Source organism: Balaenoptera borealis, assembly GCF_965194805.1.
Source record: "Balaenoptera borealis genome assembly, chromosome: 21".
NCBI classification, from domain to species: domain Eukaryota; kingdom Metazoa; phylum Chordata; class Mammalia; order Artiodactyla; family Balaenopteridae; genus Balaenoptera; species Balaenoptera borealis.
The window spans coordinates 23,013,674-23,038,703 of record NC_138880.1 but is presented as its reverse complement, the minus strand read 5'-3'; the positions used below and the strand labels follow the sequence as shown (position 1 = coordinate 23,038,703).

At 39.7% G+C, this 25,030-nt stretch overlaps 3 protein-coding genes across 12 annotated transcripts in view; 2 read left to right on the top strand and 1 right to left on the bottom strand.

Annotated features, from left to right (window-relative positions):
- The window catches only part of LOC309619760 (uncharacterized protein), a 140,456-nt gene that overhangs the window by 38,692 nt on the left and 76,734 nt on the right, over positions 1–25,030 (bottom strand). Inside the window, exon 3 of one of the 10 annotated variants that reach the window (XM_082375426.1) lies at positions 856–969. The exons of 6 other annotated variants lie outside the window; for them this stretch is intronic. The gene's annotated coding sequence lies outside the window, so the exon portion shown is untranslated. Of the gene's footprint in view, positions 1–855; positions 970–7,411; positions 8,605–16,648; positions 23,667–25,030 lie in introns of those variants that run through there. 3 more of the 10 variants (XM_082375429.1, XM_082375430.1, XM_082375428.1) reach the window with 3 other exon arrangements.
- CYP4V2 (cytochrome P450 family 4 subfamily V member 2) lies at positions 69–16,896 on the top strand. Its single transcript, XM_082375304.1, has 11 exons — positions 69–855; positions 5,369–5,481; positions 5,871–5,956; positions 6,749–6,939; positions 7,336–7,405; positions 8,882–9,008; positions 10,975–11,160; positions 13,919–14,021; positions 14,828–14,962; positions 15,056–15,235; positions 16,468–16,896. The coding sequence occupies exons 1-11, from the start codon at positions 642–644 to the stop codon at positions 16,638–16,640; spliced, it is 1,578 nt and encodes a 525-aa protein (XP_082231430.1). The 5' UTR covers positions 69–641; the 3' UTR covers positions 16,641–16,896.
- The window catches only part of LOC309619720 (coagulation factor XI), a 43,348-nt gene continuing 41,977 nt past the window's right edge, over positions 23,660–25,030 (top strand). Inside the window, exon 1 of the mRNA XM_082375267.1 lies at positions 23,660–24,886. The gene's annotated coding sequence lies outside the window, so the exon portion shown is untranslated. The remainder of the gene's footprint in view (positions 24,887–25,030) is intronic.

The window sequence follows — 25,030 nt, the reverse complement described above, 5'->3', positions numbered from 1 at the left end:
GTGAAAGGGAATGAGGTTAGGTGCCCAGCCGGGAAAAACGAGCTCCAGAGGCTGAGTTTCAAACCAGATGCTTCTTTATTTCCACTTTAAAACATCCTGCGCACTCTAGCCTGAGTCGTCCCGTTCCCAGCAGAGGGGGGCCTATGAGCCGAAGCTCGGCCCCTCTGGCCCCGGGGCGCCTCTCCGTCACTAAGCCGCCTTCCATCTCACCTTCAGTATCCTCCCCACTCCACCCACTAACGTGCCGCCGTCTACAGCAGCGCGGCCTACAGAGCGCTCGTTTCCCGGACTTTCGTTTTCCGCTCGAAGCAAACAAAAGAGGCCGGTGACGTAGGCTTGGGCCGAGCCCCTAACAGCCCCCGCGGTGCCGTGTCGAGGAGCCTCGGAGGCCCCAACCTAGTCCCAAGAAGCAGGGCTGCCCCCGCTTCAGGGCGGCCGGACCTGTGCCCACCTCCGGCCGCACGGGGAAGTGAGAGGCGCCGGCGACGCCTCCTGCTCCCGCCCGAGTTTCGAGAGGCCGGGAGCTCCGCCCGGGGCGGGCGCCCTTGACCTCCCGGGGCTGCACCGCGCCCGCCGCCCCGAACATCCCGCCCCGCGGTCCCCGCAGTCTCAGTCCGCGTGCAGAGCGGCCCGCAGGCGCGATGCTGGCGCTGTGGCTGCTGAGCGTCGGGCAGAAGTTGCTGCTCTGGGGCGGGTTGTGCGCGGTCTCCCTGGCGGGCGCCATCCTCACCCTGAACCTCCTGCGGATGGTGGCGAGCTACGCGTGGACATGGCAGCAGATGCGTGCCGTCCCAACCTTGGAGGGCGCCTACCCCTTCCTGGGACACGCGCTGCTGTTAAAGCCGGACGCGAGAGGTAAGGGACCGCGCCCAGGCCGGCCATGTCCCCGTCCCAGGGATGGGGGCTCCCGACCTGCGCCGCGCCGCCGGCCTTCTTACAGCCTGGACACCAGGGCTTGAGGTGCTGACGCTGGGAGAGAGAAGGATTTGTCACCCGCTGGAGGATGGAGTCCCAGTTCTATCCAGTTTCCCTATGACACCTGGCAAAATTGCTAGTGCCCTCCGTTCCCAACGAACTTTTTCTTCGTGTACAGCATAGATTTCAGTATCTCTAAGCTTTTGTCCTTCTGCATTTTTGCTTCTTCTCTTCCCACCTCGTAGCTGCTCCTACCTCAGAACACTGCCGTCTTTGCTTCTGTCTTGGCTGTTAAAGCCTTAAAGGCATAAACTTCCCTGGAACAAGGCAAATCCTTAGAACTTAGAAATCTCTCTCTCTCTCTCTCTCCCTCTATCTCCCGCTCTCCCTCTCCCTCTCTCTCCCTCTCCCTCCCCCTCCCTCCCCCTCTCCCTCCCTCCCCTCCCTCCCTCTCTCTCTTTCTCTCTCCCTCTCTCTCCCTCTCTCCCTCTCCCTCTCTCTCCCTCTCTCTCCCTCTATCTCCCGCTCTCCCTCCCCCTCCCTCTCCCTCCCTCCCCCTCCCTCTCCCTCCCTCCCTCTCCCTCCCTCTCCCTCTCTCTCCCTCTCTCTCCCTCTCTCTCCCCCTCTCACATTTATTTATATGAAAACCACATTTGTAAAATCATCTTGGATAATACTAAAAGCAGAGCTAACCTCCCCTTCTACCCTAAGGCTTTATAGTATTAAAAAATAATTATGTAGAAATATGGACCCTCCCATCCCCCCAAAAGAAACAATATACTTGAGGAGTCTCATCATATTCTTTTTGGGAATTTTTCTAAGAATTGAAATCTCTAGTGAATAAGACCTGTTTTAAAACAAACTGTGAGTTGATTGGAATATTTAACATAGTTATCTTTGGAATTACTTTCTGAGTGAAGAGAATGACAGTGTACTGTCTTTTATAAAGGGACTTTTTAATCCGTCATACAAGTACTGGATTTTGGCAACAGGTAAACTTTTGCTCAATTTCCAGCTTTGCAACCAAGTTGTTAGATTTGGGGAAGTTGTTTGAAACTCTCTAAGTTAGAGGGGTTTTGTTTGTTTGTTTACCATTTACTTGTAAATGTAACTATATTACAGAGTAATTTTAAGGATGAAATTGAATTCATGTGGTTTCTAGATCACTATCTAGAACTTGGTTAGACTAAGTTAGTTAAAGTTGTCAATCAGCCATTTATTGAAACCCTGCTTTGTGCCCAGCATTGAGCTCAGCAAAATTGGGGATATCAGAATATTCTGAGAAATATTCCCTGTTCTCAGCACCTTTGTCTCTTATACAGGAGGCTGGGCCTTTCATTTTGTGGCTGCTGTCCAAATTCTGCCCTCAGTAATTCCACCTGGAGTATTGCAGTTGCTTTCCCATGAGCCCTTTGAACTCTAATCTCTTGCTTTTGCATCTATGTCAGCACCCGTCTTCCTCAGCTGCTACCTGCTATTGGACCTGATATCTTCAAACCACAGATTCAGACTTCCCTGTCTCCTCTGTCAGACCAGACCAAGGCAGGCAGTATATTAGCACGAAGCCGGATATTTTGATACTGTTGACCTGACCCAGCTCTTTTCATGGCAATGTTACCAACTGTCTTGACCAGAAGACATTTTGAAGAAGTGTGGTAATATGGTTAAGGTGGTGCATTCTGGGGTCTGACTGCCTTGGGTACAAAGCCAGATTCCACCATTTACCAGCTCGGTGATATATTGGGCAAGTTGCTTAACTGTGCACAACTTCCTCAACTGTTTAATGACAGTAATAACAGCGTCCCTCCCCATGTAACTGTGGTGAGGCACAAAAGACATAATACACCTGAAACCTTGAGCACTAGATCTGACATATAATAACCTGCCATAGCAAGTAAATATGACATAATGTTAATTATTTTAAGATTATTATTATTAGGTTTGGTGTGCAAAACGTGCAAACACTTACAAAAATCAAGACTATTGATTTAATTTTATATGCAGTGGACATCCCCAGCCTTAGCCCTTCTCCAACTTTGAACAACTTTCCCTGAAGCTCAGGGGTGGGTGAAGCTTAAGGATGGAAGAGGACCAGGGATGGACTGAGCACGTGCACATTTTTTGACATGGAAAAAGAGCTGAAGAGCTTAATGGTTCTGTTTTTTATGCCATACCAGTTTTTCTCCTTACCCAAATTCCCACGTAAAAAAAAACCCTGTCAAAATCTCAAGCATCATATTACTAGCCTCACAGTGAGTTTGGGATGAATCCCACTGTTGTCAATCAGGCATTCCCATTGCCCAGGAGAAGCCCTGGATACCCATATGCCTCCCAACTAGCCTTCCCCTCCACAAAATTGGAAAGGAAGAAGTAAAACTGTTACTATTTGCAGATAACATGATATTATAGAAAACCCTAAAGACTTCAGCAAAAAAAAATTATTAGAACTAATAAACTACTTCAGTAAAGTTGCAGGATACAAAATCAATATATAAAAATCAGTTATGTTTCTATACACTAATAATGAACTATCAGAAAGAGAAATTAAGAAAACAATCCCATTTACAATTGCATCAAAAAGAATAAAATACCTAGGAATAAATTTAACCAAGGAAGTAAAAAAGGTGTACACTGAAAACTATGAGACACTGCTGAAATAAATTGAATAAGACACAAATAAATGGAAAGATATTCCATGTTCATGGATTGGAAGAATTAATATTGTTAAAATTTCCATACTATCCAGAGCAATTCTCAGATTCAATGCAATCCCTATCAAGCTTTCAATGACGTTTGCCACAGAAATAGAATAGTACCAAATTTTGTATGGAATACAAATGACCTCAAATAGCCAAAGCAATTTTGAGAAAGAAGAACAAAACTGAAGGCATCACACTTCCTGATTTCAAGATATATTACAAAGCCATAGTAATCAAAACAGTATAGTATTGGCATAAATGCAGGCACATAGATCAATGGAACAGAATAGAAACCCAGAAATAAACAGATGGTGGTCAATTAATTTACCACAAAGGATCCAAGAATACATAATGGGGAAAGGACAGACTCTCAATAAATGGTGTTGGGAAAACTGGACAGACACTTGCAAAAGAATAAAACTGGACCACTATCTTACACCATGCATGATAATAACTCAAAATTGATTAAAGACTTAAGTGTAAGACCTGAAGCCATATACCTCATAGAAGAAAACATAAGCGGTAAGCTTCTTGATTTTTTGGATTTGACACCGAAAGCAAAGGCAACAAAAGCAAAAATAAACAATTGAGACTACATCAAATTAAAAAGCTTCTGCACAGCAAATAAAACCTTTAAGAAAATGAAAAGGAAACCTACAAAATGGGATACATGATTTGCAAATCATATATCTAATAAGGGGTTAATATCCAAAATGTATAAAGAACTCATACAACTCAATAGCAAAAAACCCTGAACAATCTCATTTAAAACTGGGCAGAGGGTCTGAATAGACATTTTCCCAAAGAAGGCATACAGATGACCAACAGATACATGAAAATGTGCTCAACATCACTACTCATCAGGGAAATGCAAATAAAAACCACAATAGGACTTCACCTCACACTTTTTAGAATGACTATAATCAAAAAGACAAGAAGTAACAAATTTTGGCAAGAGAGAAGGGAACTCTTGAGCACTGTTGGTGAAAATGTAAATTGCTGCAGCCACTGTGGAAAACAGTATGGGGATTCCTCAAAACATTTAAACATTAAAAATTGAACTACCGTATGAGCCCTCAGTTTCACTTCCGGGTATATATACCAAGAAAATGAAAACATTAACTTGAAAAGATATATGCACACCATGTACACTGCAGTATTATTTACAGTAGCAAAGACATGGAAGCAGCCTAAGTGTCCATCACTGGACGAATGGATAAAGAAAATGTGGTACACACACAGACACACACATACACACACAGAGGAATATTATTCAGTCATAAAAAAGAAGGAAATATTGCCATTTGTGAAAACATGGATGAACCTTGAGGGCATAATGCTCAACAAAGTAAGTCAGACAAAGCAAGGCAAGTACTGTGTGATCTCACTTCTGTGTGGAACCTAAAACAACAACAACAACAACAACAACAAATATCTCTCTGGGAGATATTAAGTGACTTGTCCAAAGTAAAACAAAAACAAAACCCCCAAGGAACCAAAAGACACAATAAGGAACTTATTACAAAATTTTTGTCTTTTTAAAAATTTTTATTGGAGTATAGTTGATTTACAATGTTGTGTTAATTTCATGTGTACAGCAAAGTGAATCAGTTATACATATACATATGCCCACTCTTTTTTAGATTCTTTTCCCATATAGGCCATTGCAGAGTACTAAATAGAGTTCCCTGTGCTGTATCCCTTAGACAAAATTCTTGTCTTGATTGAATTTAAGATTAAATATTTTCTCCCAGATTTTTTTCAGCAGATGATTCAGTACAGTGAAGAACACCGACACCTGCCACTGCTGAAACTCTGGCTCGGGCCCATACCTGTGGTGTTCCTTTATAATGCAGAAAATGTGGAGGTGAGTATGTGGCAAATGTGATCAATATTCCACTGTCTGTCTGATGGTGTGGGAATCTCATTAGATGTGGTCATCCTCCGGATTCACCTGCCTCTACCCTCTCCCCTCAAGAAATGACTCTGCTTGGTTCCTAGTTTGTGGCAGGAACCAGGAATCATCTTGGACATTTTCCTTCCTTTCAACTCCATTTAGTCCTCAAGACTGAATGACAATTATAAGTTCAAAACTCTAATTGCATTTCTTTGAGGCACAGGAATGAAAATGAATAACAGAAAAATAACAATTATAAAATCTTGCTTTAAAAAGTAGTTGTGTTCTAGCCAGGTGTTCTTATAACTGAAATCGTTTTGATGTCTATATCCCTCAATTTTTTTTTTTCTCTTTTAAAGGTAATTTTAACTAGTTCAAAGCACATTGACAAATCCTATATGTACAAGTTCCTAGAACCGTGGCTTGGCCTAGGACTTCTTACAAGGTACCTCAGTGGAAATTTGTAAAGCTGTCTTGTAGAAACAGTTACTTCTATGGGTAACTTGTTATTTCAGGAACTGACACAAGGTATTCTTCCAATAGCAAGATTGAGGTATTGGGAATTATGGGAGAAGCTGGAAGGAAAGGTCCAGCTAACAATGGGCCTTTGATAGATAAGGTGTATGGTAATCTCCAGCCACTATATTCAATAATGATAATCACTAGTGTTCCAAGAAAAATGAGGAGGTACTGATGTATGAATGGAGTAAAGCCAAGGATAGTTTGGAGAAGGGAAATCTTGAAAATATCATGAAAAAGGCAGTCACCCTCAGAGAAGTGAATCGAACACAGTAACCTCACTTCTTGAGTTGGCACCCAGAAACAGGACTCCGTCCTCTGAGAGAGGGCCTAGCAAGAGAAAGGCAGGACCCTGGTGGGGACTTTGGAGAATTCAAAGATAGTAGAGATTAAAGAAAATCATGGAGCAGTGGATCATCTGAGGGCTAAGATGTTGATAGAGGGGAGAAAAATTCTAAATTTTAGAAACTCAGAGCTCAGAAATTTAGAAAAATTCTTAAATGTTTCCATTTTTAATGAATACTCTTCTAAACATTAGTAATATAGAACAGTATCCAAAATATTCACAACTATACATGAGTCTTTGTCATTCTGACCAAAGCATTTGAGAATCTGTAGATTAAGCTGTTTCAGGAGAACTTGATGATGACTATATTTATATTTTATTTGTTTCAGGTGTTGCTTGTTTTTTCTTTGTAACCGTGTATTTTATTTCTAGTACTGGAAACAAGTGGCGCTCTAGGAGAAAAATGTTAACACCCACTTTCCATTTTACAATTCTGGAAGATTTCTTAGATGTCATGAATGAACAAGCAAATATATTGGTTAATAAGCTTGAAAAATATGTTAACCAAGAAGCATTTAACTGCTTTTTTTACATCACTCTTTGTGCCTTAGATATAATCTGTGGTAAGTCTCACTGATTTATTTTTAAAGTTAGGATGTAAAGATAAAATGGCACAAATAGAAAATAACAGTCCATAGGGTGGGGCGGGGCGGGGGAGAAAGGACATTGGGTTCTTCTGGAAGGTCCTATTGCTAAATTAGCCACCTGAGAAGCAGCAGCCATTCATAGGACTTCGGACAAGCGGTCACTGAGCCAACATGACCAGACGGTCCGAGGGAAGGAAGGGCAGGAACTGGGAGTAAGAGAAGCAGAAGATACAAGAGAAGAGGGAAAAGAACAATTCTACAATATATATGAACAGAACAGGACATAGCGTCTTTTATCAAGTGTCTGCCACTGGAAAATGTACCCAAGATACGTGCATGAATTGAATGGTTGCTTCTCACTATATTTTACAGAAACAGCTATGGGGAAGAACATTGGTGCTCAAAGCAACAATGATTCCGAGTATGTTCAAGCAGTTTATAGGTAAATGAAGTCCTAATTATTTCTAAAATTGTTATTGGGAATTCCCTAGCAGTCCAGTGGTTAGGACTCCATGCTTTCACTGTTGAGGGCCCAGGTTCTATCCCTGGCCAGGGAACTAAAGTCCTGCAAGCTGCGTGGTGTGGCCCAAAAAAATAAAATAAAATTGTTATTGATCAGGGCTTTAAAAAATTCTTGCTAATAATTTCTGTCTGTACTGTAGCTTTTTCATCATTTCAAAGTGAAACATTATACTAAAAATTAACCTAATCATTTAAGCATATCTTTCAACAGTACAGGAATGGTTATGGCACATTCAGATTATGCAGTAATTTTAAAGGACTATTTTATAATATATCGAGAGATTACATTATGATGCTAAGTGATAAAAGAAAGACATAAATTTTTTTGTAGTTTGATAACCACTAGGTATAAAAAAATTATTCATAGAAAAAGCTAGGAGATACTATACCAAAATGTTAGCTGCGGTTATTATTATTTTGTGTGTGTGCTCTCTTATTGTGTTTTGGTTTTGTTGTGATTCATTCTCCTTTCCTATATTTTCTGCACTGAGTATGTATTATTTTTTAATTGAAATAATCAACTTTACTTTTAAAATTGCTTGTGATTATTCAGCTATTAAGAGGCAGGGCCAGGATTTGATTCAATGTATCCTATCTTTAAGTCCACGGCTCATTTCACTTCATCTTAACAACTACTTGTTGAGCATCTATAATCTGCCATTCCCTGCACAAGGTACTGACTAGTTTTATATGGGCATATGATACAGAATAGCAGGGGAGACAGGCATTGAAGCAAATGAATATAAACTTATAAATTATAATAATTGCTTAGAAAGAAAAGATCAAGTTGATATGAGAGAGGAAAACAGGGATGTGTTTTACAGATTGCGTGGTCAGGAAAGGTCTTCTCTGAGGAATTGGCATCTAAGCTGGTCATGAAGGAGGAGATCGTGTAGAGGTCTTTCTGCTTCTTACTGGGAATAATGAGGGTGGTGCTCGTGACAGCTGTGTGACAGATGGGTATTTAATGAGCACTTTTCCGTGGAAGAGGGCAGCCAGTTGTTTACTGGCACTACGGAGGAGTGAGCAAGCAAATGAGTGGACATTATAAAGAGGCAGATTTCATATCAGCTTGTGGTACAAGAGCCACAGGCAGCCTGGGGTGGTCAAGAACTCTCCCTGGAGAAAAAGAAGCAGAGATCAGATGACCATTTAGTATGAATGTTTTATAACAGATTCTTCATTCCTCTAAAGAACCCATTAAATGTTTAAGCTTCACTGGATGTGTAATACCCCATGCCTTCATTGTTGAGTGTAAAGCCTGGATCTTAGCAGCCTCTAAGACGAATCATTATCATCCCTACATATTACCCTCATTGAGAGCGGGCATCAATTAGGTGCTCAAGAAATACACATTTTCAGTGTATCAGCTGATGTGTTTTTATCCTATTTATAGGATGAGTGATTCAATACATCAAAGAATGAAGATGCCCTGGCTCTGGCTTGACCTTTTGTTCTTTATATTTAAAGATGGATGGGAACACAAAAGGAGCCTAAAAATCCTACATAATTTTACCAAAAACGTAAGCCCTTGATTTTTTTAATTGTGATAAAATATACACAACATAAAATTTACCATTAATTGCACTCACAGTGTTCTGAAACCATCACCACTCTCCATTTCTAGATCTTTTATACGTCCAAGATTTTTATGCTGTGTTAACATACGCTGGAGCCTGTGTCTCATAAAATAAAAGTTGAATAATAATGGAAAGAAGGAGACGGTGTGATTACATTTTAATTATGTACTCACCAAATATTAATTAAACACTTGTTAGGTGCCAAACACTGTACCAGGTGTTAAAGACATAGTAATAAGTAAGATATGTATGTCCCCTAAAAGAGGTTATTCTAGTAGAGGAGGTTGTCCATTAAAAAAATTACAAAATGTGATACGAACTATAAATATTTATTAACAACCAGGGTGCTATGTTGAATGAATAAAGAGGAGGGGATCCGTGTTATGAGAGTCTTATGGCAAATGTTTGGATTAGGCAGTAGCTTTCAAAGGCAAAGAGCATTTATAGCAGTATCTCAACTTGGAAAAGATTAAAATTAACTAGATGTCACTATTTTACTTCCAATTAAAAAATAACAAGGAGATAGTGATATTGTTTCATATATAAGATGTCAGTCTTGTGTTAAACATGTGCTTTTGACAAAGCAATATTTAATTGAAAATATACATCAAATTATGATTTAAATGTACTGATAAAAGTACCAATTTAAATATATTCTCTCTTTGCTGTCAATTTCGGTTTCAACTATATTGGCATTGCTTCCTTACAGTGAGGTACAGCCTGTCACCAACAGATCATGTGGTTCCCAGTCAGGAAATGTTGGATGAATGAGGTGTTGGATTCAGGTGGCCACAGTGGAGGACAGAGTTATCTCCATTACTGGGCAGTAGGCGAATGACCAAATTTTTCCTCAAATTACATGCGTTACTATCAATATCAATAATTAATGAATTCCAAATTGGATGGACAATATTATTTATTTAATAAATATTGAAAATTGCATACTGGGTGCCAGGCCCTAGGGGGTTCCCCCGAGAATGAAAGGAGATATGGTGTTTTGTCCTCAAAGCACTTAGGATCTATTCATTCAAATCACTTAGTAGCAGGTTTGGTCAATTGCCTGATAGGAGAAGAAAGTTGAAATGTATAGCCACATTAAGTTTATGGGCTTTAATTCTTTTATTCATTCAGAAAATATCTAAGGGACGTCCTTAAAATGCCAGGCAGTGTTCTAAGGGTTGGAATTATATCAATGAACAAAGACAAATTTGCTGCCACATGGATGGTACATTCATGCAGTATATTATATAGCAAGTATACTATAATGTCAGGTGGTAAGTGAAATGGAAAAAAAATAAAGTAAGGTTAGGAAGATAGTGAGTGCTAGGGACCAGGTTAGCAGTGATCCGGGAAGGTCTTTCTGATGGTGTGAGAAGGGGCCAAGACCTCAAGAGGAGGGAGGGAGGGAGTGAGCCACACTGGCATCTGAAGAAAGAGAAATCTAGGCAGCAGGAACAGCAAGCACAGAGGGTGAGCTGACTGATCAACCTGCTGTTTCTTTCCTCCAGTGCAGCCTGTAATGAGAGCAATCCGTAATTTGTCTATTATATAATGATTGCATTCTCTCCACCACCTAAACTTTTTCTCATTAGCTCATCCAAATCTCTAGGGCACCACTTAGGGGACTACTAACTCTATTCCCGTGTTGGAAAGATGGCAGAAATAGCAATTGAATATTCTGAATTTGTCTGACATTAAATTTGTTTTTAAAAGTCTTATCAAATAATGCCCTAAAATGTTAACAGGAAGCTTTACTATATTTTCCACAAGAGCCTAAGTTATTGTTGAGTTAGAACAGGAAAGGTTTAGAAAAAATCCATGAAAGAAGCTAGTATATTTTCATAAGAAAATATATTATGAGGCTACATCAAATTCCAAACGAGAGCATATGATTGTTTAAATCATACAGGTCATCACTGAACGGGCCAATGAAATGAAGAGACATGAAGAAGGTAGAAGTAATGACAAGGACTTTCCTCCACACAATAATAAACGCAGGGGTTTTCTTGACTTGCTTTTAAATGTGACTGATGACCAAGGAAACAAGCTGAGTTATGAAGAGATTCGAGAAGAAGTTGACACCTTTATGTTTGAGGTATTTTATCTCATCACGTTATTTTCGGGTATCATTAAACAAATTGCAGTTATTTTCTAGAATCTTTAGCATCATTTTTAAAAGTTTATTCAAGTTTTAAAGTAGCTTCATATAACTGAGGATGAGTCGCTGCATTATAATTAGAAATTACAAAATGTAAGAACCTGATTAAGTACCAGATCAGCTTTCTTCTTCAGAGAAAGCCTTTCACTCGTGGTGAGTATAGCACTAGACACATTGTTTTCTCAGGAAAACCTAAAACCCATTGGATTTTTCCAAGTAGAAAAGAAGTCAGAAATTGCTCTCATTTGCTATATTGCTTCATGCTTTTTAAAAATCTCTGAAACCCACAAGTCTGTCTTTTCACTACCTCCTTTTTGAAGTTCTAGCAAATGAGTGCTTAGCTCCTGCTTTGAGCTGCCCAAACTAGAGAAGAAAGCAAGAGCCCTCCGACGGAGAATTTAACTAGTTTGTGATTCTAAAGGGATTTCTGACCTTCAAATAATGAAAAGAAAGATGCAGTTTTTACAAAAGGTAATTCTAGCATTATTAAATATTACAGAGTGAATCTCTCAGTGTGTAGATTGCCAAATAAAGTGAAGAAATGGTTTTAAAAAGCACCCTGTGGTAATATCCTGGAAGTGGAGGAAAGTAAAGGGCATATGTAGTTTTGGATGGCTCAGTACACGCCAGCCATGGATGGTGTGAGCAGCCCTGCTTGCAGACACCTGGGTACAGTGTACCTCTGGGTACAGTGTACCTCTGGGTATACTGCCAGAGCGCACATTCTCCCGGGGGCACAGTGTAGGAAAGCAAGCTGTGTCAAGGGTCCCTAGACCCGAGTTCTCATTCTGGCTCCATGCTGACTAGCCTTATGAGATGGTGCCAATCATCTCAGATCTCTGTCACAGCTTCCCTGTGTATAAAATAGAGAGAGGGATTAGATCAGTGGTTTTAAACTTCTTTTTTAAGCAGAGCGCTTCGTTGAAAAGAAATTTTATGCAGAAAATGGACATCTAAATTAGCTAAAAAGTGGAGCGGTGTTAAGCTGGGGTCTCTGGGGCCAAATCCCACCTCTAACCTGTACTAGAGGTGGGACCTCCGGTAACTCATGGAGCCTTTCTGGGCTTTGGTGTGCTCATTGTTATAGTACGGGCCTCGCAGGATAAGTATAAGGATTAGATGAATGATTTTTTAAAGCGCACGAAGAATCTTGCCTGGCACATGAGAAGTGTGTGGTGGATACTGGCTATTATCATTTGATGTTAAAGTGGAGAGACTGTCACATCTCCACCCTGCATACACACGTACACACACACGCCCACATACACTCTCATGCACACGTGCACCCACACATCCTTCTCCTACCAAAAACCTCTCACTTTCATGAAAACAACTGGAATAATGATCTCTTTCTTCCAGCTCTAACACTGTTTGAAATTCTAAGTTTTTTCTTCTTTGCATCAAATAGGAGACACACCTCGTATGATTATAATATTGTGACCTCCTCCATAAAGAGGTTGCAGGTTATTACGACCACACCTTTCCTGCCCCAGGTGCTGACCACTGGATACTAAGGTTTCTGCCCCTGCCCTGTCCCACCAGCCTGCTTCTATAAACTGTGTGCTTTGTGCTTTGCTTAGTCCTGCTTTCTTCAGGTAGCAGACACGTGGAAGTAGGAAGTTCAGCAGACATCTCTTACACATTTAAATCAGACTTCCACTTATAAATTCAAGAGAAGTTATTAAGAATTATTTAGCAAGAGCACTTCCTCCTGTGACTTTGGTAAACAACTGAGTGAAATGGACCAGATCTGGTCCGGAGCTCAGGGTAGTTTCTGTGAAGGAAGAGCAAGCCTGAGAAGAGGCAATGACACCAATATCAGAGACTTGGAAAATATATATTTTATAAAATTGCAGAATAAACCTCAAACAATTCAACTTAGAAGCTGTTTTATGAAGCAAGTGCTTTGGAGATTTCTGCCCAGAGAAAGGAAAATTATAACCATCACTTGTGTTGCGTAGGGAAAATGGAAAAGTAAGAACTTCCATAGAGGAAACAATTTGTTTTCTGTTTAGTTCCCCTAAAAGTCTTATTCATAGAGTTATAATATTATTATTGATTTTCCAAACTTTTTTTTTCTGCAGAACTCATGTAAAAAAAATTCTTAGTCTGTTTTTAATCTCTAAGATGTAAATATCTGTATCAAGTATTTCACAGAGTTTTTCTGAAGGATAATTGAATTAGTTTCTGCACAGTACTTAGTATTTTGCCTAAAGCTCAGCAACTATTATGGGAGGCTATTTATCAACTTCCTGACATGCAGGATGTTACTCAGAACCACACATAGACACCCTGGTGTCCAGGGTTGACAGGCAAAGCCTACCTTACAAATGCTAGAAGGTGGAGGAGTACAGATCTGGTAAACTGGCTCATAAAAGTCAGACTCCTTCCCCTTAAAAACAGTCTAGAGCACCTAGTTCCCTTGGAAGGCCCCCTTATTAGCACAGCCTAGCCACTTCTCACCACGTATGCAGCTCTGTGTAGTGTTGAAATATCTATCTAAGCATGAATCTCCCCTTTGAAGGGATCATTTTCTTTGTTTGTTTCTCACCAAGGTGAGATACTGTACCAAATTAATTTATTCTGTTTGGAGTCCCAGTGCAGCTGTCAAATCCAGAGACAATTCAAAATAGAGTTCTCTCTTCTAATCTTCGCAATACTACTCCGCTAAGTTATTTTTTCCTTACATTTGTAGGGTCACGATACGACCGCAGCTGCAATAAACTTGTCCTTATATCTATTGGGTTCGTATCCAGAAGTCCAGCAAAAAGTGGACCATGAACTGGAGGAAGTGTTTGGTATGTTTTGTCCCTTCACTAGTTACACTGTGGGTACCACGTCCATGGAAGCACGTGTTGTTCTTGCTCATGAAGGATAAACAGCAGGACCTGTTCTAAAGATACAGCAATAAGCAGGAAGTCTCCTCTATGGGATCCCTTCCAGTCCCAGTCTTCTTAGCAAAGCCTTATTCAGCACTTACAGAATACAGGCATTTGCTAATTGCATGGCATGTGACTGCACTGGGCTAGATGCTGGGGATGCACAGATAAATGTTACTGTCCTCGAGCATCTCACTTAGTAGATGAAGCAGACATATCTACATAAAGCATTGAGTCATGGGGTCAAGGAAAACTGTTTCATACAGCATTGCATCTGGCCACGAATGAGAGAAAAGATGCATTAAGCCGGTAGGACAAACTTTTCTATTACACAACCAGCAGTCCGCAGGTAAGCTGTCCTAGGCTGATGTCAGCAGTGATGTCATTGGAGTCCCAGCACCCCAAAAGGAAACTCTTTCCCATTAATCAGCCACTCTCCTCTCTTCCCGCAGCCCCTGGCAACTGCTAAGTTACTATCTGTCTCTATGGATTTACTACCTGTCCTGAATACTTCCTATAAATGGAATCCCACAACATGTGACCGTTGGTGTCTGGTTTCTTTTACTGAACATATCTCATTTTATTTTGATTATGGGTAATACTAGAAACTCTACTTTAGCTGTAGGTATTTAACATGTTTTGATGCGTGTATTCTTCTTCAATGTCCCATCCCCCAAGCTCAAATAATCCTTTCCTTGTTATCTCATGTATTTACTTAAAACCAGGGAGATCTGATCGTCCTGCTACCTTAGATGACCTGAAGAAACTTAAATATCTCGAATGTGTTGTTAAAGAGAGCCTTCGCCTTTTTCCTTCTGTTCCTTTCTTTGCCCGTAATCTTAATGAAGACTGTGAAGTTGGTAAGAATTCTATAATTTGAATAGGAGGGAGAGTGGATTATTTTAATGTCTGTCTTGCTCCATCCTCATGGCCTATTGACTACTTCTTGACAGCGGGTTACAAAATCGTGAAAGGCTCTCAAGTAATCATCATGCCCTATGCACTGCACAGAGATCCAAGGTACTTCCCCAATCCTGAGGAATTCAAGCCAGAACGGTTCTTTCCCGAGAATTCGAAAGGACGTCATTCATACGCATATGTGCCCTTCTCTGCTGGACCCCGAAACTGTATAGGTTTGTATCCGTCAGAACTTGTTTGACTTTTCAGGCCTGCAGAGTAGGCGGTTTCACACAAAAATTTCTTGAGATGTAGCAGCCCTTAGGCAACTGTCTTTTAAAAAAACTGGCTTCCTCTTCCCTCCACTTTACTATACATTATTGTTTTAAAATATGACTGTCATAAAGTGTATTAGTTTGCTAGGGCAGCCATAACAAGGTACCACACACTGGGTGGCTTAAACCACAGGAATTTATTTTCTCCCAATTCTGAAGCTAGAAGTCCAAGATTCAGGTATCAGCAGGATTGGTAATAAATACCTGCTTAGCTTGTAAATGATCTTCTTCTCCCTATCTCCCCACATAGTCTTTCCTCTGTGTGTGTCTGTGTCATAATCTCTTCTTTTTATAGGGACCACCAGTCAGATTGGATTAGGGTCCACCCATCTGATTATTTTATTTTATTTTTGACCATTTTAATTTAATTACTTCTTTAACATTCCCATCTCCAAATAGTCATATTCTGAGATACTGAGATTTAGGACTTCAACCTATGAATTTGGGGGGACACAATTTAGCCCATAACATAAAGCATAAATAGTTTCATGGTAGAGTTTGAAAATGTTGTAGCTTTTAGATTAAAATAGAACATACTTCATATGATACAAAACTTATTTATAACAATTAGTTATATTTAGCTTAATTTCTGTGTTTGTTGATTTTAAGAACTGCATTTTGCAAAACCAAAACACAAAATGCTTACCACAAGGCCAGCTGAAGTGCTTAAGCAAAGTGAATGCACATCACCGTGCATTATAAACACTTTCAGCTTCAGAATCTCTAGCATTTTATCGTTTATGTAAATGCAGACATTCGTAAATTAAGGCCAGATTTAAATGGATGAATCTGACGCTTATTTAGTACCTCTAGAGTAAATTAAATTTAAGTTAAAGGCTCAAATAAGAAATCAGTCGAGAGTAGTGATTCTCATGCTTAAACGAGCCCAGGATTCATCTCACGTTTTGCTAAAATACAAATGCCTGGCCCACTTCCGCTGTTCAGATGCACTGGGTGGGAACAGGAAGGGCACTCAAGGATCTTCATGTTTTACAAGCATCCCAGGTGATTCTGATTCTCCCAGGACCCACTGCGAAAATATAAAATTGCTTGCTTCCTCTAATCGGACTTGTGATTTCTCACATTTGAGATATATCTATCATTAAAGTGTTGCTATTTACATTAATTTGAAGGTCAAAAGTTTGCCATGATGGAAGAAAAGACCATTCTTTCCTGCATCCTGAGGCATTTTTGGGTAGAATCCAACCAAAAAAGAGAAGAACTTGGTCTGGCAGGAGAACTGATTCTTCGTCCAAGTAATGGCATCTGGATCAAGTTGAAGAGGAGAAACACAAATGAATCCTAACTATACTATTGGGCTGCTCTCTTACCACAAAAAGGTCTTTCTTTAAAGGAAGCTTTGCATTTACAGTTCTTAGATCATGAACTCAATATTCTTAATCCCTAAACCTAATTTTTTTCTTGTCCCCACTTACCTTGGGGTCAAGTCTACCAAAGCGAGAGTTTTCATATCTCCATCACCATCATAGCTCTGACCCCTGGTCTTGATCCCAAAAGTAAACTGATGACTGTACCCAAATAAACACATAAAAGCTTCTCAACAGAGGGATCCACAGGCCAATTCAATTTCAATCAATGGGCCCAAAGGATATAATTTAAGTGAAGTTCCAGAATATTTTTAAGGTATTCTTGTAGACTCAGGAACATATACATGCATGTATATATATACATTTGTTTGAAAAGGGTGAGTAATTAAGTACTTAGACATAAGGAGCTTAAGTTTCAAGAATTATATCAGTGGCATCAATTATGAGAAGACTAACCATTATGATACTTTTCAGATTTAATCTTCTACAGCAGATCATTTATAAGTTGACTCAGAGGTTCTGTTCCTATTTCCCTTTGGACGGTGTACTTGTAGCCTTCCTTTCATTCCTCAGAGCATCACAATTACCGTTTTATATCATGTGTTATTGGAAGAGATTCCTCTTGGTAATCTCCCATCCCTCACAGTGATTCAGGGAGTTGATTTATGGCTTTTGGAGCTCGAAGGACCTTAGAGTTTATTAAGTTATGCTGTGGGCTCTCCCTATCCACGAATTCTGAATCCATGTATTCAACGAATGGCTGATGGAAAATATTTGAAAAAAAGTCCGTAAAGTTCCAAAAAGCAAAGCTATTTACATAGCATTTACATTGTATTAGGTATTATAAGTAATCTAGAGATGATTTAAAGTATACAGTTGGAGGTTCAAGATGGTGGAGTAGAAGGACGTGCACTCACTCCCTCTTGTGAGAACACCAGAATCACAACTAACTGCTGAACAGTCATCAACAGGAAGACACTGGAACTCACCAAAAAAGATACTCCACATCCAAAGACAAAGGAGAAGCCTCAATGAGACCGTAGGAAGGGCACAATCACAATAAAATCAAATCCCATAACTGCTGGGTGGGTGACTCACAAACTGGAGAACAGTTACACCACAGAAATCCACCCACTGGAGTGAAGGTTCTGACCCCACGTCAGGCTTCCCAACTTGGGGGTCCAGCAATGGGAGGAGGAATTCCCAGATAATCAGATTTGAAGGCTAGTGGGATTTGATTGCAGGACTTCAACAGGAATGGAGGAAACAGAGACTCCACTCTTGGAGGGCACACACAAAGTAGTGTGCACATCAGGACCCAGGGGAAGGAGCAGTGACCCCATAGGAGACTGAATCAGACCTACCTGCTAGTGTTGGAGGGTCTCCTGCAGAGGTGGGGGGTGGCTGTGGCTTACTGTAGGGACAAGGACACTGGCAGCAGAAGTTCTGGGAAGTACTCCTTGGCATGAGCCCCCAGAGTCCACCATTAGCCCCACCAAAGGGCCTGCAGGCTCCAGTGCTGGGTCACCTCAGGCCAAACAACCAAGGGAGAGAACTCAGCCCCACCAAATAGCAGACAAGCAGATTAAAAGTTTTACTGAGCTCTGCCCACCAGAGCAACACCCAGCTCTACCCACCACCAGTCCCTCCCATCAGGAAACTTGCACAAGCCTCTTAGATAGCCTCATCCACCAGAGGGCAGACAGAAGTAAGAAGAACTACAATCCTGCAGCCTGTGGAACGGAAACCACATTCACAGAAAGATAGACAAAATGAAAAGGCAGAGGGCTATGTACCAGATGAAGGAACAAGATAAAACCCCAGAAAATCAATTAAATGAAGTGGAGATAGGCAACTTTCCAGAAAAAGAATTCAGAATAATGATAGTGAAGATGATCCAGGACCTGAGAAAAAGAATGGAGGCAAAGATCCAGAAGATGCAAGAAATGTTTAACAAACACCTAGAAGAATTAAAGAACAAACAAACAGAGATGAGCAATATAATAACCGAAAGGAAAAATATACTAGAAGGAATCAATAGCAGAATAACTGAGGCAGAAGAACAGAGAAGTGACCTGGAAGACAGAATGGTGGAATTCACTGCCATGGAACAGAATAAAGAAAAAAGAATGAAAAGAAATGAAGACAGCCTAAGAGACCTTTGGGACAACATTAAACGCACCAACATTTGCATTATAGGGGTCCCAGAAGGAGAAGAGGGAGAGAAAGGACCCAAGAAAATATTTGAAGAGATTGTAGTCGAAAACTTCCCTAATGTGGGAAAGGAAATAGCCACCCAAGTCCAAGAAGTACAGAGTCCCAGGCAGGATAAACCCAAGGAGAAACATGGTGAGACACATAGTAATCAAATTGACAAGAATTAAAGACAAATTATTAAAAGCAACAAGGGAAAAATGACAAATAAAATACAAGGGAACTCCCGTAAGGTTAACAGCTGATTTCTCAGCAGAAACCCTACAAGCCAGAAGGGAGTGGCATGATATATTTAAAGTGACATACAATGGAAAAAAGACAGTCTCTTCAATAAGTGTTGCTGGGAAAACTGGACAGCTACATGTAAAAGAATGAAATTAGAACACTCCCTAACACCATACACAAAAATAAACTCAAAATGGATTAGAGACCTAAATGTAAGACTGGACACTATAAAACTCCTAGAGGAAAACATAGGCAGAACACTCTCTGACATAAATCACAGCAAAATCTTTTTTGACCCACCTCCTAGAGTAATAGAAATAAAAACAAAAATAAACAATTAGGGGGCTTCCCTGGTGGCACAGTGGTTAAGAATCCGCCTGCCAATGCAGGGGACACAGGTTCGAGCCCTGGTCTGGGAAGACCCCACATGCCACGGAGCAACAAAGCCTGCGTGCCACAACTACCGAGCCCGCATGCCGTAACTCCTGAAGCCCGTACACCTAGAGCCCATGCTCTGCAACAGAAGCCACTGCAATGAGAAGCCCACGCACCACAATGAAGAGTAAGCCCCGCTCACCGCAACTAGAGAAAGCCCATGCACAGCAACAAAGACCCAACCCAGCCAAAAATAAATAAATAAATAAACTTATTAAAAACAAACAGACAAAAAAAACAGATGGGACCTAATGAAACAAAAGCTTTTGCACAGCAAAGGAAACTATAAACAAGATGAAAAGACAACCCTCAGAATGGAAGAAAATACTTGCAAATGAATCAGCAGACAAAGGATTAATCTCCAGAATATATAGACACCTCATGCAGCTCAATATTAACAAAACTAACCAATCTAAAAATGGGCAGAAGACCTAAATAGACATTTCTCCAAAGAAGACATACAGATGGCCAAGAGGCACATGAAAAGCTGCTCAACATCACTAATTATTAGAGAAATGCATATCAAAACTACAACGAGGTATCACCTCACACTGGTTAGAAAGGGCATCATCAGAAAATCTACAAACAACAAATGCTGGAGAGGGTGTGGAGAAAAGGGAACCCCCTTACACTGTTGGTGGGAATGTAAATTGATACAGCCACTATGGAGAACAGTATGGAGGTTCCTTAAAAAACTAAAAATAGAATTACAATATGACCCAGCAATCCCACTACAGGGCATATACCCAGAGAAAACCATAATTCAAAAAGACACACGCACCCCAATGTTCATTGCAGCACTATTTACAATAGCCAGGTCATGGAAGCAACCTAAATGCCCATCGACAGATGAATGAATAAAGAAGATGTGGCACAAATATACAATGGAATATTACTCAGCCATTAAAAGGAACGAAATTGGGTCATTTGTAGAGATGTGGGTGGACCTAGAGACTATCATACAGAGTGAAGTTAGTCAGAAAGAGAAAAACAAATATTGTATATTAACGCATGTATGTGGAACCTAGAAAAATGGTACAGATGAACCAGTTTGCAGGGCAGAAATTGAGACACAGATGTAGAGAACAAAAGTATGGATACCAAGGGGGGAAAGTGGCAGGGGGTGGGGGGGGATGGTGTGATGAATTGGGCGATTGGGATTGACATGTATACACTGATGTGTATAAAATGGATAACTAATGAGAACCTGCTGTATAATAAAATTAAATTAAATTTAAAAAAAATAAACTCATTCAAAAACAAACAAAGGATATTGACAAATACAGCTCTGATTCTAAGGACCCTGTATTTTCAGTTAATTCTGATGTGAAATCCTCCGTTGTTTTCTTATTTCTTTAAGAAAATATTATCTTCTAATAAAAAGAAAATATGTTCATTATGTAAGATTTATTTGGAAATTAGAGATGAAAAAATAGAAATCACCCATAAAATCACCCTATGGAGATAGTAGTAATATCTCGGTATATCTATTTCTAGTGTTGTTCTATACCTAAATATAAATACATATTTACAAAATTAAGAAAAAAATAAAGTATACAGTTGGATGTGTGCATCCATATGCAAATACTAACACCATTTTATATAAGGGACTTAAGCATCCATGGATTGGTGTCTGCAGGGGGTCCTGGAACCAATCCCTTGCGGATACCCAGGGATGACCGCACTCCCTTTTATTAGAAGGGGATGAGTTCGATGGAAATGTACGTTTCTTCCTAAATTTAGGCCACTAGTGGGTGATAAGGTTGGCAATAGAGGTCTTTAAATCTCTCCACTCCCGTTATGATGACACTTCTACAATATGCTCTTGCTTTATGGAACTCATGTCTCGATATGTCATTAGAACACAGATGTTCTGCCTCTGATTTTGGCATATTTCTTCTAGAATTCTTTCATGGTTAAAGGAAAAGAGAAGCCGTTCATCTACATTAAGTAACCCAGTCATGTCTCACTTAGTTTAGTGTTGGACTTTCAGTAAATTCAATCCTCCAGAACATACCTGTTAAGCTGATAACTGACACCCACTCCCTGAATTTTAATGCCATGGACAACGTCTCTAGTCTCTCACTCAGTGACTTTTTAAAACTTCATTTAATAAGTAATTTTAATAAAATTGTTTTTTCAGTTTTTCCAAGGCCATAGCTGATAGAAACGACAAATTAAGAGGATGGAAGATGTATTCTTCAATGGATATCAAAGAAAGAGCTTACAAAAGCAAAGCCACCTGGGAAACACCATAGGCTGCGGCACTGAGATCAGGGTCAGCAGCTCTGCCCACTTTAATATCCAAAAGACCCCAGTGTAGACCACCCAGCCCCTAAGCTGATCGGAAAAAGTCAGGAACATATGTGATACAAGTAGAAAAGAGTCCCATCCTATGGTTAACCTTCTTATCTAGAAAGTGGATATACATAGAAAATCTTGTTCCCAGATGACCTTGGATAATTGGAGTTTTATTTGTAGAAATCAGTCTTATTTATCAATTTTATGCACTTATGTTTAAACCTTTGTGTTTGTTTGTTTGAAGTGACCCTACATTAAATGTGAAATTCAATGTAAAGTAAAATATTGCTACATGTTACCTTTTGGACTAAAATCTTCATTTAGCCCCAGAATAATTTGTTATTCATATTTTAATTGGAAATACTCCAAAACCGTGTCAGAGTTGGAAATGAGAAATTATATCATCTTCTGTAGTATGGAAATGCAGATGCTGATTTTTTTAAATTAAAGGATGATCAAATATCTGTTTATATCCCCATTACCTGTCTTACTTCTAGTCAAAAGAGGTATCTCAAGAAAAATAAATTTTAAACATGGGTGCTACATTTTATTCTAAGAATTGATGTCAGTTTGAAATATGGATCATTTTAAAGGATAAGTTAGTGGATGACTGATTCATAATGTAATTAAAGTAAAAGCACTTTTGAATTGATGTCATTAGTGTCACTCAGGCTTTCTAACAAAATGATCCTCACGCTGTTATCAGACTGATTTCGAGTTTCCCATACTCTGAAGAATAAACTAGAGGAGGAGAAATACCAGAACGTTTTGCTCAGCTGATAGCAAAAAGTAAAATCTCTTAGGGCTACCTGGGAGTCAGCAAAAACCATAAGCATCATTGGGTCACAGGGATTTACAGCTTAGAAATCTCTCCAGGTGGTGGACTGTTGAATTGATGTTCTATTCCTTGTCACAGACAACCAAAGAATGTCAGCTTTGAACCAACAGACCTTTCTCACAAAGAGATACTGGGCACAGAAGGGTCAGTTTTTACCCTGGAAGGTATCTGGATCAAATGCATTTATTTCCAGCATCTAATGAGATGCTGATAGAAACATTTAACTTTGACCCCCTTTTTCTAGGAACAGCACCTTCTTTATTTTTGGAATTATCCTGGGATATCCCCACCTTCTGTTCTCCTCATCCTTTTGCTTCCCCAAACCACACCCGCTGTAAACATGTGGTTCTAGAGGAAGCAATGGAGAGCCTCCCTCCTGCCCAGTCGCTCTCACACTTTGAGTCTCTAGAACTTCTTTTATACTAACAGCAGAAGGAAACTGTTTTTAAAGGGATCATGTGATGAGATTAGGCACACCCAGATAAGCCCCATTTTGATTAGCTCAAAGTTGACTGTTTAGTAACCTTAATTACATCTGCAAAATTGCTTTTGTCCTGTAACATAGCGTAATGATGGACAGACAGGGTACCCCCAGCTTCTTCAGTCCCTGGGATCTGAGTGGGAAATCTTGGGAGACATTTCAGAATTCTGCCTACCACTGCCTCTTTCCAACTTCATTCTGATTTGGTTCTTCTGAATCTACAAAGAAATTTTTAGTTTTAATGTATTATGAGAACATATGTTCCACTGTAAGAAAAATTCAAAAGAAACACAGAAGTATATTTAAATAGGTTAAAATTGGTAATTGCACCTTTTAGGGAAACAACCTCCGAGGGTTTCCACTGTGATTTGGAGACACGGTAGTTTTTCTCCCAGTCACCTTTTTTTCCTGATGAGGCCAGTAGCAGATGAAATCTCCAATTTAAATTCTTTAATATTGCACAAGCCAGAGGATTCCCTTTTGTCGTTTGCTGGTGTACCAGTTGATACCCTGAATTTAAATGGCGGTACAGCATGAATATTTGAAATATGCTACTTCACTACAGCCAGAAAATATTTTATTGGCAACATTATCCTACATTTTTAATAAACACTGTTCTGCTGTTCTGCATTGCAGTAACATGCATTAAATATTTATTTAAGAACTAACTCCCTAAAAATCTAATTTACTAGCCAGAAAGATGTATTGCATTTTTGAAGAATAGTTAGAAAACAAAGGAGATTTAGTGGGCAAGGGATTATAGTCTTTAAATATTTTTAAAGGCACAAAAAAGAAAATAAATCATTTTGTATGGATCTAGTAGGTTAATCTAAGAATGATGGATAGAAGTGGCAAGGAGGTATATTTCAGTATATAGGGAGACTTTTTCTTAAAAATAAAAATAAAATAGAATTCCCTGAACAGGAACAGGCTCCTAGGAAAACCAGTATGTTTCTTTCAGGTCTAGGTGTGCTGACAGAGGAGTCTAAACTCTATGCTAGGAGTGCTAACTTTGTCTGACAAGGGGCAGATAGTAAGTCTTTTCAGCTTTGCAGGCCGTACTGTTTCTGTCACAACTACTTAACCCTGTAGGGTGAAAGCAACCATGGATAATACAGGAATGAATGAGCATGACTGTGTTCCAATAAAACTTTATTTGCAAAAATAGTCTGTGAACAGTGGTTTGTCAATCCCTGCTATGTCTTATTTCCTGAACTGGATGGGAGGAAGACCTAAAAATTGACCAATTCCCTTCCATCCTTAAAACTTCAGTGTTACAGGATTCCTTCACTAGGATATAGGAAGGCATGGATACCATTTGCCAAAAGGGTCTTGGTGCCTTCCAGGATGATCTATCCATTCCCACCCCTTATTCAGTTGTGTATCCAGGTTATTATATTGGAAAAGTCTAGTTAAGATTTATTATGACCCCAAATAACTAGGAATGTTATGGATCTTTTAAAAAATGGAAGCCTCTACATGAATTCTGTGGTCTTATTATGAAATAGTTAATGTATTTAATAGCTGAACACAAGAATGGGACATTCATAGAATATGTTGACAGGACGAAAAGTTGAAACTGTTGGCAGAAAACCAAAGTCAATATCAGAGCCAGGAGCCAAGCAAATACTGCCTGCCTAGAGCCCCATAGGGAAAGCTCAAAGACTGGCCATTTTTAAGTGGCGAGAGACACCCTCACCTCCAGAACTACGAAGCAATTGTGCTTTCAGGTGGAGAATTTCTGTTATTCTGATTGCTTCCAAATAGTTTTTTTTTTTTCATTAAGCATTGTTTTTACTTTATGAAGAAACTACTAGTTGATGTTCTAATTCCCTGTGTATCTAGAGAATGTAGAAGGAAATAATATTCTTACA

What these genes read in the sequence shown, in the direction of transcription:
- CYP4V2 (XM_082375304.1), top strand. Translation starts at nt 642, where the DNA reads ATGCTGGCGCTGTGGCTGCTGAGCGTCGGGCAGAAGTTGCTGCTCTGG. An exon ending in TGAACTGGAGGAAGTGTTTG is followed by an intron (nt 14,022 to 14,827) that starts GTATGTTTTGTC and finishes ACTTAAAACCAG; the next exon opens with GGAGATCTGATCGTCCTGCT. An exon ending in TGGACCCCGAAACTGTATAG is followed by an intron (nt 15,236 to 16,467) that starts GTTTGTATCCGT and finishes ATTAATTTGAAG; the next exon opens with GTCAAAAGTTTGCCATGATG.